Genomic DNA, 19,168 nt, shown 5'->3' on the forward strand with positions numbered 1-19,168 from the left:
AATTAAACAAAAAAAATTATTTTAATTTATTTATTTAATTACGTGTGCAAAGTTGTTGTGAAAGCAATGGAAATACTTTGAAAATGTTCGCTAAGTGCCAACAGTACATTCAAAATGTACTTTCGGTATGGAGTTATATACAAAAGAGTCCTATAATTTCGATCTCTTAGTACTTTGGAAACTGTAAATATGAGTAGTTCTAATTGTATTTTGCGAAATTAAAATTCGGTTATGCAGATATTCGGGACCGTTTTTGCTTAGATTGATTTGTTTATACTATTTGGCTTTTCTTATTTCATTACTGTCGGCATTGCCAGCTGAGAAAGTCAAACAGATGTGAATACAGTGAAAGAGCATAAAAAGGGGAGAGTGGAGAGATTTAGCGTGAACCTGAACAAAAGAGATTGCGACGCTTAGGAGAAAGCTGAAGAAACTTGTTGCTTTGTATTTTGAGAGCGAGCGATAAATCTCTAAAATATTTGTAAATATTTTGAAAAAAGATAAAAAGGAAAAAGAAATTGATTGTTAAATTAATGTGATTAAAAAGTGATAATTGTGAGCGGGGTGGAGCGGTTGTGTTCGAAATGAAAAACAATTTTTTAAATATTAAATAACGTTCTCAAATCTTTATCTATTCTTATAATTACTACTTTGCGAAAGTCGTGTAAAAATGACCCCATTAAATTAAGGATTTTTCTGTAACGGCCATAGCAGCATGAGTATAAATGACATTAAAACAGCAGACATAATCGGTTTTGGTACTTTTATTACTTAAATATTCCTCTTTTTTGATACTCCTCACTATGTTGTGCTTCACCAGAGGTACTCCACTCGACCACTTAAAAACTCTATCTTAATCCATTTTTGTATACCATATACATACCCAAAGGTATTATCTCAAAGCCACAATAACACATAAATAACTAAGAGACTTTTGCTACATTTGTTTCGGTGTTGTTGCGCTCTATCGCTTGAGCTTTCACAGAGAAAAGCTTTCGGCGCTCCGCCTGGAAGCATGCTTGTACTTTCCGGCAGTCGGTCAGTTGAACTTGACTATTCATGCATTGTGGAGGGTCAGGTGCGCGCAATTGTGTCATAAGGCGGAAAGTGAATGTGACGATTGTATGTGGTACTTCGGGAAGAAAGTAAAAGCAGGATTACGAAAGTAGCAAAGGCGCAAAGTTAAAAGTTGAGAAGGAGTGCAATTTGCACATACTAAGGAGTAATCATTCCTACAGGAGAACACTACATCTATGCTTTGGGTACATATTTTTCTTTGTTGAATGAGCACGCACTTGCCATTAGATGGTTGGGTCGTCAATCACAGGCGGGTGAAAGGCAACAACAACTACTACGGGTATTTAAAGGAAAACGATTGATATAAAATTTAACGATTTTGTAACGTAAGTTGCTGCTTGATTTACAAATAGAACAAAGCATTCAAAGCTACATTTACTTGCATTTTAAAAGCATTTGCCGTTTCTTGGGAAATTATTGCCGGGTTCAATCTCCGCTAATTGAATTACGCCTGGCATTTTGTCCGCCAAAGTGGCTATAAACTAGCATCTATTTCTATGGCTTCATCGGCACATTGTTGTGCGTGTGTTCGGTAGATAATTTGCCGAGTTAAGCCGCAGAGCCCAGCGATAAAACGTTGAAGACTTGCTTACACCGACAGCGAGAGTCCGCAACGCAGGTTGTTGTGAACACTCATTGCGTTTTATTAAATGTTTAATATATAATATTAGTTTGAAGTTGGCTGGAAAATAAAATGGAATACATATTCGATTGCTTCTTCGAGAATACATTCGATAAAATTACACGCAATGGGCTGCAGGATCGTTCCTCGCGTCGTGACGTACTGGATCACTTGAACGCTGTGATCGGCGGTTGCAGTGATGGTAAGCCTAATATACCGAAGTGTCTGTGAATTGTCATTGCAGTTATTTGTCCTTTCACAGGGCAAAATATGCACACGGAGGAGGTTGCGCGATTCGCTGTGTTGGCGGCAGTGCGTTATCATCGCGAGAAAAAGAGCGGAAATGGAGGTGTAAGTAGAGGAAGCGTGAGAGAAATGTTCTTAAAAGTGTTTGGATTTTTGGAAAACAAAAATTTTCTTCTAAGTTCGATAGGATAAAGATTAACTTTTCGATTTGCATTCTTTTTCAGGTGTGTCTCATGGGAAAATTCCACAATATTCTATACATTGCGCTGCGGACTTGTTGGGATTGGGGCGTACGTGATTCCACCGTTGTGGTTCTGTTGTTGGGTAAGTGAACGTTTTATAACAGTGTAGGAAATACAGAGTATCGATTATGGTCACTCATACACCGCATTGTGCCAGAAGACACAATTTATGTAAGTAGCACACCATATATACGCCTACTCCAATGCTGTCTTGAGCACCAGCCTCAAAGAAATCGTTCGTCGAGGCATAAGTGTCGTTTTGTCTGTCGCCTTTGTATGTTGGATCTAATTAAAATTGCATGCCAAATCCATACAAGCACTTATGTACATGTGTGAGTTCATGTTTACATGGAATGTTTTTCAGTGTCAACATTGAACACAAACATGGAAAAAGATACACGAAAATAAATATTGTAGAAGATTGTCAGTGACACAGCTTTTGCGGTAACCAGCCTCCTCAAATGAAACAACAACCACATTCATTTAGCGAAAAGCGGAAAACGAGCTTGTTTAAAGGCATTGGGTGGATTAATGTTTATGTTTGCGCAGAAATTACAAAATCTGTGTTGGAAGTGCTTTTAGCAAAATTAAAAAGACAATTGCCCGAGTTGAGCGGGAAGAGGCACATTTGCAACACGTCCGACCAGTGTGTGCAACAGAAGTCACTTTCGGATGAGCTGCTTTCCCGGCTGGCTTTCACTCTCCTGAGTTGTAGACATATTCTCCTGCTAATATTTAATGACTCTTGGGTTGACAAGTATTTCTGTCTGTGACAACCCGATAAATTAAAGTTAATAATGAAACAAACACATGAATGGCTTAAGCCCCAGGTTTTGCTGTACTTCTACTTTTAAGAAATAAGCGCTTTAATTGCTCAAATTTACCTGCTCAAAAAAAGTGCCTTCACATATTTTAATGCTTGCTTATTTTAAAGTAACAATCAAAATATATGTAAGTTATATAGGTTTATATATGTATCAAAGCTTAGAAATGTCTGTCTCTTTATTCCCCTGCAGAGAAATGGACAGGATGGCATAATTTTCGACCGAAAAATCTTTGTTGAAACTTATTACTACTTGGCATTAAGGGTTAAGAAATAAGCGCATGCGGACGACTATTACATGAGCTTAAACGGTAACGGCGCAGTTTGCACTGCTGAATTTTCGTTGGCTGATACCCTCGCATGAAACTGTCAAATATAAAAATATGCGAAATATTTCTTAATAATAACCTCACTGCCGAGTTAGATAGCAAGACTTATTTCTACGGATTATTCCAAAAGTGATAATATTAAAATTATACTTAACATAAATCACTTGCTGACATTTAACGTCAAATGTTGTATTATTTGCTCGGTTTTGCGCAACAACCTACGACAGTGATGCTTTTTCTAATTTTCAATTTTGGCAAAAATGCCCGGTTTGCTTTTTCGAACTGGTTGCACCATGCATACTAAGCAGTTTGCATATCCGAAAACTCCTTATCTCTCAAATAGTGGCATGTGAAGTAATATGTTTTTTAAGTTGCTGTGTCGTTGCATGGACCCAGGATATATGAGCCAAACTTTAATGTTCTGCGAATTAAATATTCGTGGAAATTTTCTGAATTCCAGCACAATTCTTATTTCGAATTTCATTAGTTCTTTTAACTATGCAAGTGATATTTTAAGAGCTAAAAGAGATATCGAAACAAATCTTGGTACATATGGGAGCTATTTTAAGGGGAAACCCTATCATTTAATTTTATTGCCTGTGGCACTTCTATGATACAAAAAGCAGTTTACTTATCTACTTATGCTTGAGTTAAAGCTATTTCCCAGCTCTTTAAAAAATTAACGCTTCAACGTATTGAGGTTGCTCGAACTTGCGTGTTCAAAAATATTGTAATATTTAACGACTACTATGTAAGGGAAAAGACCTCGGTAGTTTTATCAATGCAATTTTTCGCGTATAAAATCCGTTAGATGTCAAAGTGGATAAGAGAGCAAAGACCAAGGACGAGGTAGCAAATTCTAATTGCCATAATCTAGGTTAGAACACATTTGGTTAGTAGAAAGAGAAAGTGGAAGAGACAAGAAGCGCACATTGAGCCATTACTGTATGTCAATAAAGAGAATGCTGGCTGGCCGTCACAATGTGTGCACGAGTGTGCATGTATATGTGCGACAATGCCCGGTTGGGTGTGTGCGTGCAACAAGTGCGTTCTGCAATATTGGCTTATTTAATGCAATCATTTCCGACAGCGCTATGTTTCAGCGCTTCAGAGCCCCAGTGCACCAGTCAGGAAGTTGCTTTGACCTGCATGCGCCATTGCTAACGGTATGGATTCATGCGCGTGCTTGCAGAGACACGCACACTACATCCGCTCGCCAAAATATGCATCAAAGTGTGTACTTTTACACCGAAATGCATATTTGCGAGGTCCTCATGACAGTTGGCTTATGCAGAGGCAAGTGTGTGTGCGGAGTGTGTAAAAATTGTACAGGCTTTCTATGTGCACGCATTAGTATTTCTGCCATTTGGCATGAAACGGTGCGGAACTGAACCTGGGTGAGGGGGGCGGTAGGTTGCTGTGGTAGCGTTTGCGTTGTTTACGGTTATTGCATTGCCAATTGTGCAAATTAAATTGCCAAACTGCCACACGTTTGCATAACGCAGCCGGCACTAGGCGAGTGCCAGCAAATTTCGCTCCGGCAACAATTTAATTTATGCCGACTAGGCGTATGGGAAGCAAGCATATTAAAACGAGCCATTTGGCTATGGCTGGATGTGTAGTGTAAATGTGCTTAGCATTTAAGAGTTTTGGGATTTAAGGTATTAGGTGATTTGACTAAAGTGGTGGTGATGCAACACCTGGTAACCATTTTGGATGACAGTAATAATAAGGTAACTTATTTGAAAGTGAAGATTAGGATTTGGTGCATTTCTTGAGATATTAAGTATAATCATATCTACAAGCAGTTCTGCATTCTTTTTCTAATTTGCAATTTTCGTTTTTTTTTCTTTCATTTTCAGAAGAGATCTATTCGTGCGAGAAAACATTTGAACGAATATTTTTGGGCGCCCTATTCGGGCCCCATGCCCCACACTTCATAGCCGGTTGGCGCAGCGACTTTCGCGACCAGGTTAAGCGGATTAGTTGCACTCTGACACACAAACCCTGCCTGCTTTTAATCCTTTAACGTAATTTTTTGCATTTGCTTTAGCTAGCAGTTTTCTTTTAAATTTACCTATAACCTAAAAATTTTGATTTTCGACTTCGCTATCGGTAGTTCATTTAAATTTCCTTCGTATGATTATGTAAAACTTTCTGATGCGCGTAATATCCACCATTATGGGAATAACTGTTATTTTTGTTTTGCCACATTTGCATGCATCTTCCGGCTAATCAGGATGAGAACACGCGAGCCATGGTCTACTTTCTTCATCATGCCACATCACTTAGCTTGCAACTGCCAGTTTGGATAGCGCGCTTCGAGCAGGAACGTATGGTAAGGTAAGTGAGTGCACCAGAGTTGAAGTTTATTCATACACCCATAAGGTCATATACATATATGTGTCGGCCGTCAGTGTAACCACCGTTGTTTCTTTTCATACATATTTGACGAAATTTGTAGCTGGATACCTTTCGTCTTTTACATTCAATTGCAAATGTCGTAAGGCGTTTATGCTTTAAGCGGATTTGTATAATTCAAAGGAAATTAATTTAATTACGTTCGCTGCAAACGTCTCACAGAGTGCGCTTTATGAAATGAAAAGGGAAGTTATTTTGAATATCGTACTGTTTAAATTTAATTACATTAATTAATCATCTGCCAGACTAACGATGATTACTCCAGTGGCGATTTATTGACAGTGACATTTAAAAATAATTGTAATGTTAGTGAAAAGAAAATCTAAGCCCCTAAGTAATATAAATGAAGGTACATATGCAGGTAATAACAAATCTTTAACTGTGTTTAACTTTCAATATTCACAGTTTCTCTGCCGTAGTTATTTAAATATGTATTTGTGAGAAAAATTCGACATGCAAAAAATTTCAGCTACTAAAATAGTTTCCCTAATTATTCCTTCAAATATTTTATTGTCTGTTAAACATAAAGGGATTATCGGTCTTTGTTCCAGCATTTTCTACTACTATGGAAACGAAAAACATTTGTGCAGGCGGGCATTTTTCTATCGCTTTCAACTCTTACGTATTCACCAAGGCCTTTTGTGTTGATGGAAAGTGTTCGTTTTTTTGCCACAGATTACCTTTGCTGCTTGCGCGCAGATTTATTGGTACTAAGCGAGTGATTTTTGCTGATTTCAATAATTTTCATTCAATAAATGTTTGAATATTCCTCGAATATTATCGAATTTGACAACTTGTCTCTGAAAATGAACCTAAACCATTTCTATTGTCAACAAATGAATGTTGTTATTTTGTCCTTACGGTTGCTACCTTTGTAATTGCATGCAGTGGTTCGTTTTATAATTCCAAATTTCATGTGGCAACGTACGACAGTTATATGAAAGTAGTGGAATTTTGTGTAGTATTTCTCTGAGAGGTTTAGAAACCCTCGTTGCTGGGTTCTTGTGGTGAGTGTGGGTGTGGTTGGATATAACACATCTATCTATTTTAATGTTTAATTGAATATTTGATCTTATTTTGAAAAGATTTGAAAATTTTTTTTACATTAATCTACTTATCTAAAATTAAAGATGAGTGAAAATTTTGATTAATAATAAAGTACGGGACGTTGCTGGCTGTACTTACTGTGGGTACGGTTTTTGCTGTTACTACATTAATGACTAGACACTTGTTTCTGTTAACTATTGTAAAGGATTTTAGAAAAGTATGCTAGAATAAAGTAATTTGTTTTGAAAAATGACATTTTTAAAGAATTGTTAAACGATAACTTAAATGACGACATAAAGCGTCATCCGTCGCGAATGTGTTAATCAGGCGTTAATGCAAGCTATCACCTTATTTGTGACTTTCTACGTTTTTGACTTCCAAGCTTTTTTGTTCTAATAATTTTTATCAACACATAACTCAAACATGAGTGTGAATGTTTGCTTTTATCTATTCTAGTAGTAAGAGGATATTACTATTCCTGTTTTGTTTGTTCATACATTTTTTCGTCATCGCCAATTAATTTCCGCACCATGTATCCCATCCTCAGCGTTATATGCGTCTAACAACACTTTTCACAATAATTTGCGCGCATATATTTCCCATATTACATGCTTTTCCAAATAAAATTTTTATTTTCCAGCCTTTCTAACAATTTTTGCTGTGTTTTGACAATTTTTCAGATTCATTGACATTCCGATCGAGTCATGCGGCCGTTCATCACCGCTTCGTGTTGCCTTACAGGCGAGTGCGCCTGACCTGCTGCTTATACTATTAAGGTAAGTAAGCAAGTGTACGAAACGCCTCGAGCTGTAGAACTCTTCAAAGTGACGGCCAGCAAATTTGTACGATAAAATATTCATGTTTATTGGAATTATTGTGAATAATTTGAAGTGCATTGCGGCGCGCACGAACGCACGAAAAATGTTCAAGTCTATTGCAGCCATCAATATCAAAGCTTTTAAATAATGGACTTCATATACAAATTTTGTGATTTTATAAAGGGCAAACATTTCGGTTCCGAAAATTGACAGGCGCAAACTCACTCCTAAGTAGCCTTGAACTAGTCTTGCTATTATTCTTAACAAATCCGTTTATTTTAAATTTAAATTGGGGTTTCAAGCCAAATTTAATTATTTGCTTTCCTAATAATTATTCTGAAGACTTTTATACGGATTAAAGTTTAATGGAAGATTTTACTAATTATAACAATTAATTGGGAAGATTTAAATGAAGTATTTCAGTTATTATTGAATTTTCGCCTCTGGAATTCAAATGAAAGTAAGAAATTCCATCAAAATCATTTCTCAGAACTCCTTTCTTACCAAAAACTGTGAAATTAATAACAACGTGACCAGTGAAACAATAAGTCAGCAGCAATTGAAAATGATGAATGCAAAAGGAAAAAGGAAAATGAAATTTCTACGAGAGGCCATAAGAAAGTTTTGAAAAGCTGTGAAACGAAAGGAAAATACTTCTTTTGCCAGAATATTTCAACATTTCTTCATTTTCATAGCCCATTCTTTCATTCGAGCAAATTTTCGTTCCATGAAATATTTATTGGCAGTATGCAAATTAAAACAATTTGTAGTATTGATTCCAAAGCGTCGTTTTCCGTTATTTACGAACAGAAATGCTAAATTTATTCACACACATACACAAAAGCACATGCCATAAATTTGCTGAGTAAACCAGTGCTGCCACGCCCCATTGATTTTCATATGCTAAAACTGGGCAAGCACGCTTACACTCACTTTGAGTATTGTATAGTTGTCCAGCAGCCTAGCCAATCTGTCTTGCTGTTTATGTGCACGATTTGACGAACAACACGCTAGCGCGCCAAAAACTATGCAACGTTTGTCGAAATCATGCATACTTGCCAAAAGTGCGGGTGCCAAGGCAAATTTTAAGTGTGTCAGATATTTATTGGAACCTCAAAGGGTGCAAACATACATACGTACAAACAGATAGATACAGTGGAGGCAAAAAGTGCAACTATTAGAATGAGTGGAGCCGAAAGCAGTTAGCTTTGGGTTTATGTTTGAGCAGCGAATTTTATTGGCACACTATTGATAAGTGCCACAAGTTAATTTCAGAGGCGAATAGGGAAATGGCATGCAAAGAGGACACAAGAATAAACATACATAATGCCGAATTGCATTGTGTAACCATGGCTTATGGCTGGTGTATGTGTGCAGTGCATTACGTAACACTGTCATGCCCCACGAAGCACTCACTTAATTCTGAACATTAATGGCTCGGCGGCATTTTGATTGCTTGTGGAGCAAGGAGACGCCAGTGTGTGTAGACTTTTATTGAACTCAAATACGAGAAAGGAATAAAAAATTGTCACATATTGGCCAAAGCAATATAACCTTCATACATTGCAATATTAAAAATTTCCATTTTCAAACGGCGCTCAGCAAAAACTTTGATGACCGTTACATACGAATATTTCAAATTTGTCAATCATAAGAGTTAAAAAAATCATACGTGTTTATCTGCGCTTGCACAGTTAGGCTAAATTGATTATTTTTTTCACTGCAAAAAAACTGGTGAAGAATTTATTTTTCTCAGCTTAGAAGAAATCCAGAGATTCCGTTTCGAAAGATAATAGAGAATCTTGTATCTGCATGTGAACTAAACTCATCTTCAAATGAGGAGATGCTTGTTTAGAAACGAAAATAGTCTCTATTATAATTAAAATATTCAATGAAACCAGCTATAAATATTCCCAAGTGTCAATTGCTAGTCCAAACTTATTTGCATTCTGTTTTTCGTACTTTTATGGTAACCATTTTCCTTTTAAACCACGAAGAAAGTATATACAACCGTTAATGCTGCTACGGGTTGCATCGTTATAAGCCGTGAGTGGTTGTAATGGCAAATACCCGACGGCAAATGCTCTCAATGATATTTTGCGCTTATTTACACCTTAGACTGTGGCATTAGGAAGACAACACCTTGAACTGAAGTGCATTTGCAATCATATGTATATGTGTGTGCGTACAACAATTGTATTGCAGAACATAAAAGTGGATATTCATGCTGGGAAATACCTGCAGAGATTCCTGGCTGTTACATAACGGGCCAGTTTGTTTTAGACAACTGCCGAGTTTTACCCGTAGTCTACTTTATGCAGCTCTTCGTTGTACCAGCTCGTCTATCCCACGGCTTACATATCCGTCATTACTTGCAAATGTGTGTGTATATGTATGTCCGTGTGCCTAAACACATTGCTTGATTTGTAACTCGTTTACTGAGACAAAACATTCGACTTTATGGTAGTCCTGAACAGCAAATACGTTGCGACAAATTCCTGCCATTAGCCACAGGCACCTTTCAGCCAAACAAACATACATACATACCAACATATGTCTCAGTGCTCGTAAGGAAGGATGTACGCATTGTTATTGTAATCATGTGCGCGTTGTGTCTATTTACCATTATTGTAAACTTGGTTGGCAAAAGAGCAAGCCGTTTTGTTTTTGCATTTCACGGGGGGAAGCTGTGCCAGATATTCGTACAAACATACATGCCCGTTTGTTACAAAAGATTTTACATTACCGATGTAGATCCCCGTTAAAATGCAATAAGGACAACCAAGTTGACTCAATCTGTTTTGGTTCGAAGCAAATTCTGCGGTCGATATAGAGTGGATCGAGCTACTATATATTTGAATTTCCCGATATCCCGATCGCAGGTGCAGAGTTACCGAGTCGATTTGGTAACCTGTCAAGTATTTGGATGCTTTCCATTTTTTTTGTGCCACTTTCTTGTTTCTTGAAGAGTTGTGTTCCCTAAGAGTACTGTAAAGTGTGAGGTATTGTCTTCATTTATTGCAACAAAATGTAAAGTAGGATTAAAAAAGTTTATGTATTGATGAGGAATTGTCAAATTTATTTTCTAATATTTTCCTATAAGTACTTCTGCAGCTTTTCTAAGCTCGAACATCCAATATTGACTTAATGTACCATAGATTACTTCCTTATTTTCAGATATGGCGCTCATCCGACCCCCCCCGATGGCGGTTCCTCCGTCGTGCATGCTCTACTGGAGAAACTCACTGAAAACGGGCGCAATTACGTTCTACAAAATGTGTCGTGTTTGCAAATTTTGCTGCGCACTATACCAATGATCGAGATGCCATACAAGGTGAGTACACGACAGGTGCAGCCAACACGCTAAATATATATGAGGACGACATACTTGTAGACGCACCAAGTCATATGCATGAAGGCGCGTTCAATTACACCAACACAGACACTTGCAATATGTGACCAACATTACTAGTGTTGTAAATTCCAAACTGTCTAGGCGGTTAAGCCGTGGCAGCCATTTACTCGCGCTATGCACGGAAGTATGCTCGCAAGCAGTGACTAGAGGCAAAGACGCAATGCGTTAGTGCTGTCCAATGGTTGTTAGAAAGTTGGAAAGTTGACGCTGCCGTAGTGGCTGCGAACGATTGCTATTGATGACGACGAGTTGTGGTAGCTGGCGCAATTGTTGGACATCTCCGATAGATACTCATGGCAGCAGCATTGCTTGTGTGGGAGTCTACTTTGGACTTAGTGCAATTGGTGGAGCTGCGAATGAGATTCTGCGAACTTCTATTTTTCAGATTTTCTCTCAGAATACCAGTGCCAAAGAGAGCGTACAAATATAGCCTAAAGAGTTTTGGGTCTGTATAAACACTCCTTTGCCGTTTTTGATAGACCTCCAAGGAATGGTGGTAACTTTCCTATGTGCATTATTTACATGCGAAAAGAGCTTTTGTAATTAAATTAGGCTTCTCTCGCTCTTGTTTCACTCACAAAGTTACTTACACATCTTTCATTTTACCCCTTTTCATTGCCACATTTTCGTGTACTCTGTGATTTATTACAATGCAACGAACTTTTCACATCCACTGTCATTTAAATTTGTTTAATTTTTGTATTTTTTCTTATTCCCACCTTATTTAGCCAATTATCTACAGCGCACGCCGCGAACTGTTTTTCGAAAAATACGGGCGTCTTCTAATTGATCGCATCATCACCAAAGAGCAGGTATACGGCGTCGTCTCCTTGCGGCATTTATGTCGGTAAGTATTGTAAGTACTTGTATTTACATTTGGAAGCTACTTTATTCAACATTATTCCGTTGCTGGGACGATTAATTTGGTTGGAAATTGATAAATTTGTTTTTGGTTTTGAAGTTTAATCAATTTGGTTTGTTTCATTAAATTTTGAACATGATTTGTAGCCGCTGTTCTTCGGTGGTTTCGGACGAACTTCTTATGCTCTTAAGTATTAGGCTAATTAAAATTTGTATCGAGTAAAAATGAAAATTAAACCTGATATTGTTTTTTGAGTACTGCGTAAAGGGCTTAGAATTGTTTATGAATTTACATTCATATTTTTTAATAAAAATGATGTTGAAAGTAGAATGTAAAACAAGTTATTGCAATTATTATAGACACATTTTATAATTATTATAGATACACTTTCTGTGATTGTTGTATAATATTAGTGTTTTTATAGTTTTTGCCAAGCAACAACATTAATATTTATTTCTGCGATATTAATAAAGTAATCTTTCGGCAAATATCCACCATTCTTTTACAATAAAGAGCTGATACCGCAGTAAATGATTTTGTGGTCGGCTTTCGCTCCACGTCGAGAGAGTTTATCTCAGCGTTTGTAATGTAGTTAGTAACAATTCTCAAGTGCTTTCAAGTTTTCAGTGTCAGTGGGAGGGTAATTCTTAATTAATTTTGATTATTTTGTCATAAAACAAATTAAATTTTATCAATTCTCATTACCTAATTATCTGTACCGAAAATAGTCTGCAGTCGAATACTCTCAAATTCTCTAGTTAGGTGGTATTAAATATAAAGAACATGAAGTAAGGAAACTAAGTAGTTTAGCCTATGCATCTTCCAAAGACTATTAAACATATACATATATTCCCAATAAAACGTAATTGCTAACCATTTATTTTATGAAAATCTTACAATACTAGCCTTCGCATTAGATATATAATTGATGAAATATGTCAAATATTACGAGACTCATCGTATATTGTTTTAAATTAATAAACTACCCTCAAGTTTGTGTTAAGCAACCTTAAATTAGTTTGAGAGCGCGCTTTTTAAAGAGGTCACAATTCATAGTGTGAATACTTGTATAGAAGTAATACTAATATATATATATATATGGGAATTCGATCTTTAGAAGTATTGATGTCAAAGATGCTATTACTCTAAAGTATTCGGTACCTCTCAACACGACGTAGACAATAGAATCGCAATTAAAACACCCTTAATACAAATTGTAATGTAACTATATGTAAACTATTTCTAAGCGATAATCTTTAGCAAATTTGCTTTTATGTGTCCTCTAATCCTGATTAAGGCATAAACAAATGGATAATGTAATTTATCAAAACATTTAGCGAAACGCCGGCTACAAGAATACCGCTAATCGAATTTCTTCAGCACGAGCCAACAAAATAAATAGGATAATACTAAATTGCTTGCAGAAGACCACTGATGCCATCTAATCATAAAGGCGAATAATTCCCTTTGTCGCTATTAATTAACTAACTCGAAAATTGTTGATTATCAATCGGCTTTAGACAGCTTTGTAAAGCAAATACGAGTACCAAAACGACTCGCTCAGAACGCCCAGCTTTTTTGGCGGAGTGGAAATTTAGTTCACTTGAAAGCGCCGAAATAACTTGAACGAGGAAGAAGAGCGATGAGAATGAAGCAAAATAAGTCAAGTTCATGGTAAATGGTGGTGAAAACCGAAAGAGTTGATTAGTCATCACAATAATGGATATTATTATATAGGTAAATGCGAGTATGTAGATACATATAAGCGAATGTATAATGTGCGAAAATATGTTTGCCAAATGAGTAGAAGAATATGGTGTGAATCGACGCCATAATTGCCGGAAGATACTAAGTACTTGTTATAGATTCATATGCCAATAAATGTAATGGTTCCCAAGGGGGGTAGACTGCATTGCACGCATTTTCACTCAAGATTTGTGTTTACTGGATATCCTCTCAGCGACTGTACATGTATGCTCTGTAATGCAGCCTTCGTTTAAATGATGACTTTGCAGTTCGAAGGAATTTTTTCTTATACTCGTAGTCTCTCATTGCTTGTAAAAACGTCCATAAATGTTTACTTTTTTCTTTCATAAAATCTTCTTGGGCTTAACTGCAAATGTTAAAGAATATGCGAAATGCTGTCTCATGTGTAAAATTTTTAAATACAATACGTTGCTGAAAATTTTAAGACGCAAGATTCTTCATAAACTTGTATATCGATTTTGCACTTTTACCTAAACTGCCATATCAAAGCTGCTTGTGAGCTGACAAAGGTCGGATTTTTAAAAAGTATTTCCCTTAAAACCTTTCATACATATGAGCATGGGACAATAACACTGAGGACATATGTATCTTCTGAATTGCAATTTTGGCCATACTTCATAAATCATAATACATTTTTAATTTTTCTTTCGCCAAGCAGTTATGATTGCCCTATAAAATAAATAATTTCTACTCCGCACTATGTAAATGAGTTCGATCATAAATTTCATGTGACATATTCAGGTTAAATTATGAATGTGTTAAAAGCAAAAAATAAAAATATACGAATAAATGTGTGAAAAAGTGCGAATAAATGAAGTGAGTGAATGACCTCGCTCGAAATGAAAGCAATTTGACTGGCAATTCGAATAGAAATTCTGTGCCAATTGGATCGTATAAAATGACAAATTGCCTTAGAGAAAGGTTATGTACTTCGTACGTATAACTGTAATATTGGTTGGGTAATGAAAAAAATTTAAAAAGGCAATTTAACAGGCTGGCGTCAGGAAATTTTTATTGAAAAGATGACAATATGGTTTCAGCAACTCGTCGCGTTTCTGGTGTGGTTAGTTATAGGTTGAAAATATTTTTTACTTATGAAAGTACTCGTATTCAAGTAAAATGTAAAATAGCCCCTAAAGTCCTCAACGTAACTAAATTTGTTGTGTTTGTGTTTTACACAAATAAAAACAAAGCTCACTCTGCTCCGTACTTGAGAGGTTAAAGTGGGCAAATTTTAAATTAAATCGCAAATGTAAAATTGCGTAAAGAGCTATTTTGCAATTATTTGGGGACCACATTTTTTTGGCTTATTTTGCAAGGTATGAAATTTGAAAAGCTCTGTTTTTCCTCTTAGTTTGCAATCCTAACGGAACGCGCCCTAAGCTTTTTACAATTCGTCGCATTAGTGTTATTCGATTTTCAAGCAACTGTAAACCCTTTCCGTTAGTATTTCATTCTTTTTTAAATTCCTTACTATCCTAATTTGCTCTGTTTTAAATTCTGTACTCTAGACTAGGTGGTGAATAAGCGCCTTTAATAATTCTGACAACATATAATTTTGGCTAGTAAGATTTGCTAGGGATTATATGGATTATAAATAAATTTACTGCCCTTCTTTGATTCCCCACATCCATAATCAAATTTCAAAGTATGTGTTTTACATATATACGATGCCATAGGCTTTGTAAAACAACTTTTTATATTTTCTTTATTTCATATATTAGCGAAGCCTGCAGCGCTGCCGGGTGTCCACATTTAAAAATTCTTTCTTTTTTTTCAAATGTGAAACTTATCACTGCAAAGTCTCAAAACTTTTGAAAGAAGCACGCGCGTCTAAGCTGATGCGTTTGACTACAGTACACATATATGTATGTATGTACAAGCACAACCGCTACAAGGGATAACTTTTAAGTTTCAAACTGAAATTGTTAAATGCGCTATTTTTAGTCCATATTCTAGGTTTGTACAAGTATTGTTTGCTGGCGACAAAAGCGCACAACACGTCCGCAAATTCTTCCCTTCCTGCCGGACATACTTTACTTGCTTCTTTTGAAATTTCGATATGTTGATTTACTACGTATTTCGTGAAAGGCCTACAAATATTTTGTTTCTACACATACTTGTATCACCAGCCCATAAGCTTCCTCTAAAGTGCTAAATGTTTCTATTTTCAACATGTTGCAGATGCCGCATACGTGACTTGCTGCGCCGCAACTGCCAACTGCCCGACGGCATAGATACGCTGCGGCTGCCACGACGCCTGCACCGCTACATTGACTTGATGGAAGAGCTCGAGGGGCCGCAAAAGGAGGACGATGATGAAAATAATGCAGCGCTGGAGAAATTACAAGCCACCGGCGGTGCTGTTAGTGGTGCAAAGAAACGAGTGCATTTCGCCGAGTCCAAGGAGGAGGAGCAGTCTTCGGTGGATGTGGAAGTGGCTGTGGAGGTCGTAGAGAGTCTGTTGCTGGAGGAAAGGCTGCCGATGGAACAGCAAGCCACTGTGACGGGTGAATTGCCGACGGTGGTGGAGGAAGACACGGCAGAGCTGGCAGAAGAGCAATTAGAGATGGAAAGCCAAAATAATTTAGCTGTTGTGTTGGAGAAACCGTTAGCGGTCGAAATTATCAGCCCCATGCAGATGCTGTTGACTACCGAAAATAGCAGTGGAAACAGCAGTAGGAGCGACAGCCACATAAGCAACAACGGCAGCAACACTCGCGGCAAGGTCAGGGAATGCATTGAACGCCAATTGAGCTAGCCAACGCTGTCATAACAATTTGATATTGTTAGTTAGTAAGTACGAGTTACGAGTTTAAGTGAGTTATATTAACTGCCCGAGTTTGCGGACATCAAGAGTAGCGCTGTGGCCTTACAAACAACAACATTTGAAGACGACACTGGCAATTCTTGCAAACTATTTGGACTGCCCTTTGATTTTACTGGCACTGCATTTGTGTGGAGAGCATGTAGTTGGAGAAATTGTGAACAAACATTTTTTAATGCAAAAACTTTATCTTTTCGTGTAATTCACGTTTTTACAGTAGCAAGTTGACTTAACTTACTTTGCCAACAAGTCAACGAGCAGTCGAGATTCGTGAGTGAATTGTTGAATATATTGGGATTGGCAAAAATTGGAGATACTTCACATTTTCATTTTGCTGTGGCACGGTCCAAAGTGTTATTATTGTACATTACTGTTATTTTTCCGAATGAACTTGTGTGAGCGTGTTCCCCAATCGCATTTTTGTAAAATATACAATCAATAAAATCTGTGTCTTTCACTCACCGATAAGTTTCCTCGCTGACGTTGATACGTCCCGGCACACCCGTGGTCTCTGTGCGGCTTGTCAGATTCACCGTGTTGCCAAAGAGACAGTAGCGTGGCACACGATTGCCGATAACGCCGGTCACCACCTCGCCCGAATGAATGCCAATTGTCACTTGCTGCGGAAATGAGAAAGAGAAAATTGTCAAATGAAGCAGATTAAAAATGCCACAGCCTAGATTTAATTAAATTTGAGTTAAATGCATTTTTGTTTTGGTATAGGAAATAATTTCATACTTTCGTTATCGCGCTGCAAATGTCGAATGTAGAACGTTTGTACATATTATACTACTTGTATATGCACGAGTATGTGTTGATATGAAATGAAGTCTATTAAGGCTATAAAGTTTATTAGTAAATATCATCCAATTTTGTGGAGACATTAATTAATTTTTAAACAAATAAATAACGAAATATCATAAAAATAATTAATGTTTATCGATATGGATGTGCTTTCATTTAACGAGTTTAAGTAAGTGTTTTCATTAAGTTTATCACATCTCTGAATCAGAACGGAGCAAATGTAAGATATGGCCTACACCCATAGGTTACGATAGCAATAAACATCTTTGTAGGCACATACGCACCTTCATATGTATTTATATAAAAATCACGTGTAATGTTTAGCCAGGAAAACTCATAAACAACTGAACTGCTAGTAATATTTAGCACGGTATCCATTTTGATCCAACTTAAAAGCTGGGATAGGTTGCAACTCAAGTATGTTAAGTCAAAACCATTCATAAATAAAAAAGAAGTGAGGATGTGTTAAGTTCGGATGTAATCGAACATTTTATAATCTCGTAATTTGGAAAGATCAATAACGGGAAAGTGCTTTCAGGTGTTGACAAACTTTATATTAAACAAGTAAGGAAGGGCTAAGTTCGGATGTAACCGAACATTTTATACTCTCGCAAAGTCAAATGGTATACTCGTTTGAGATTTCTTTGTGGATTGACTGATATTTTCGGTAGAAGGTCAACTATAGGCACTGGGGTCCACATATTTAGTACTTAGGGGCTTAAACAGTTTTGGTTCGATTTAGACAATTTTTGGCCACAAGGTGGCATACTTTAATCGCATTATTCACGCAAAGTTTTTTCCCGATGCAGTCATTGTTGTCTGATTTGCATAGTGGAAAGTGAAAGAATCAGATGGAATTTAAAATGGTATTATATGGGAAGTAGGCGTGGTTGTCCGATTTCGCCCATTTTCGCACTATGACATAGAAACATGAAAAGAACGTTATGCACCGAATTTGGTTGAAATCGGTTTAGCAGATCTCAAGATATGGGTTTTCACCTAAAAGTGGGCTGTGCCACGCCCACTGACTAATTTTGAACGCGGTTCCTATAAAGCCAATTTATACCATCTGTTTAGTGCTTGATTTATCGCGCTTTTAGTAGTTTTTAACAGTACCGTTATATGGGGAGTGGGCGGAGTTGCCACCCGATTTCAACTATTTTCACACCGTCAATAGAAGTGCTAAAAACATTTGCTTCTAGTGAATTTTGTTATTATAGCATTAGCGGTTTAGGAGATATGCACATTAAACCTATTAGAGGCGGGACCACGCCCACTTTAAAAAAAAAAGTTTTAACTGCAGATGCCCCTCCCTAATGTGATCCTGTGTACCAAATAACAGTCTTGTATCTTATTGCGGAGCTTAGTTATGGCAAGTTATTTGTTTTTGATTAATGGCGTTTTGTGGGCGTGGCAGTGGTCCGATTACGCCCATCTGCAATACCAACTGTCTCACGGTACCAAGAAACATGTCTACCAAGTTTCATAAAGATATCTCAATTTTTACTCAAGTTAGAGCTTGCACGGACGGACGGACAGACAGTCACCCGGATTTCAACTCGTCTCTTCATCCTGATCATTTATATATATATAACCCTATATCTAACTCGATTAGTTTTAGGTGATACAAGCAATTGTTAGGTGAACAAAACTATTATACTCTGTAGCAACAGGTTGCGAGAGTATAAAAAGTGATATAAACTCAATCAAAGCTAAATTTAATATATGGGATGTATAAGGAAAACATCAACCAAAGGATGGGAAATCCCACTTTTATTCTAATGAATATCATTATATGTAGTATATGGAAGCTGGGGTAATTTACCCAATTCCACTTAAATCGGCGAAGAGATCTTGCATATTGACTG

At 36.9% G+C, this 19,168-nt stretch overlaps 2 protein-coding genes across 8 annotated transcripts in view; one reads left to right on the plus strand and one right to left on the minus strand.

Moving 5' to 3' along the window:
* Positions 1–19,168, minus strand: part of Gycbeta100B (guanylate cyclase soluble subunit beta-1-like) — a 103,959-nt gene that overhangs the window by 19,016 nt on the left and 65,775 nt on the right. For all 5 annotated transcript variants that reach the window (XM_070106116.1, XM_036357443.2, XM_036357441.2 and 2 more), the window contains one exon: positions 16,959–17,116. In XM_070106116.1, coding sequence (XP_069962217.1) covers positions 16,959–17,116 — 158 coding nt within the window. The remainder of the gene's footprint in view (positions 1–16,958; positions 17,117–19,168) is intronic.
* stops (SOCS domain-containing protein stops) lies at positions 986–17,425 on the plus strand. Of its 3 annotated transcripts, none has more exons than XM_070106118.1 (10): positions 986–1,403; positions 1,471–1,901; positions 1,962–2,050; positions 2,170–2,269; positions 5,202–5,311; positions 5,579–5,682; positions 7,488–7,583; positions 10,803–10,959; positions 11,769–11,887; positions 15,854–17,425. In XM_070106118.1, the coding sequence occupies exons 2-10, from the start codon at positions 1,772–1,774 to the stop codon at positions 16,428–16,430; spliced, it is 1,482 nt and encodes a 493-aa protein (XP_069962219.1). In that variant the 5' UTR covers positions 986–1,403; positions 1,471–1,771; the 3' UTR covers positions 16,431–17,425. The 3 variants fall into 3 exon arrangements, with proteins under 3 accessions (XP_069962219.1, XP_069962218.1, XP_036213375.2); XM_036357482.2 differs by having other exon boundaries at positions 987–1,696; positions 1,749–1,901; XM_070106117.1 differs by having other exon boundaries at positions 986–1,901.

Source organism: Bactrocera oleae, chromosome 2 (assembly GCF_042242935.1).
Source record: "Bactrocera oleae isolate idBacOlea1 chromosome 2, idBacOlea1, whole genome shotgun sequence".
Taxonomy (NCBI): Eukaryota; Metazoa; Arthropoda; class Insecta; order Diptera; family Tephritidae; genus Bactrocera; species Bactrocera oleae.

Bases quoted from the DNA above. Each gene is read 5' to 3' on its own strand.
- stops (XM_070106117.1), top strand. From the start codon at position 1,772: ATGGAATACATATTCGATTGCTTCTTCGAGAATACATTCGATAAAATT. The intron at 2,051-2,169 runs GTAAGTAGAGGA...ATTCTTTTTCAG, and splicing joins AAAAGAGCGGAAATGGAGGT to GTGTGTCTCATGGGAAAATT. The intron at 2,270-5,201 runs GTAAGTGAACGT...TTTCATTTTCAG, and splicing joins CGTTGTGGTTCTGTTGTTGG to AAGAGATCTATTCGTGCGAG.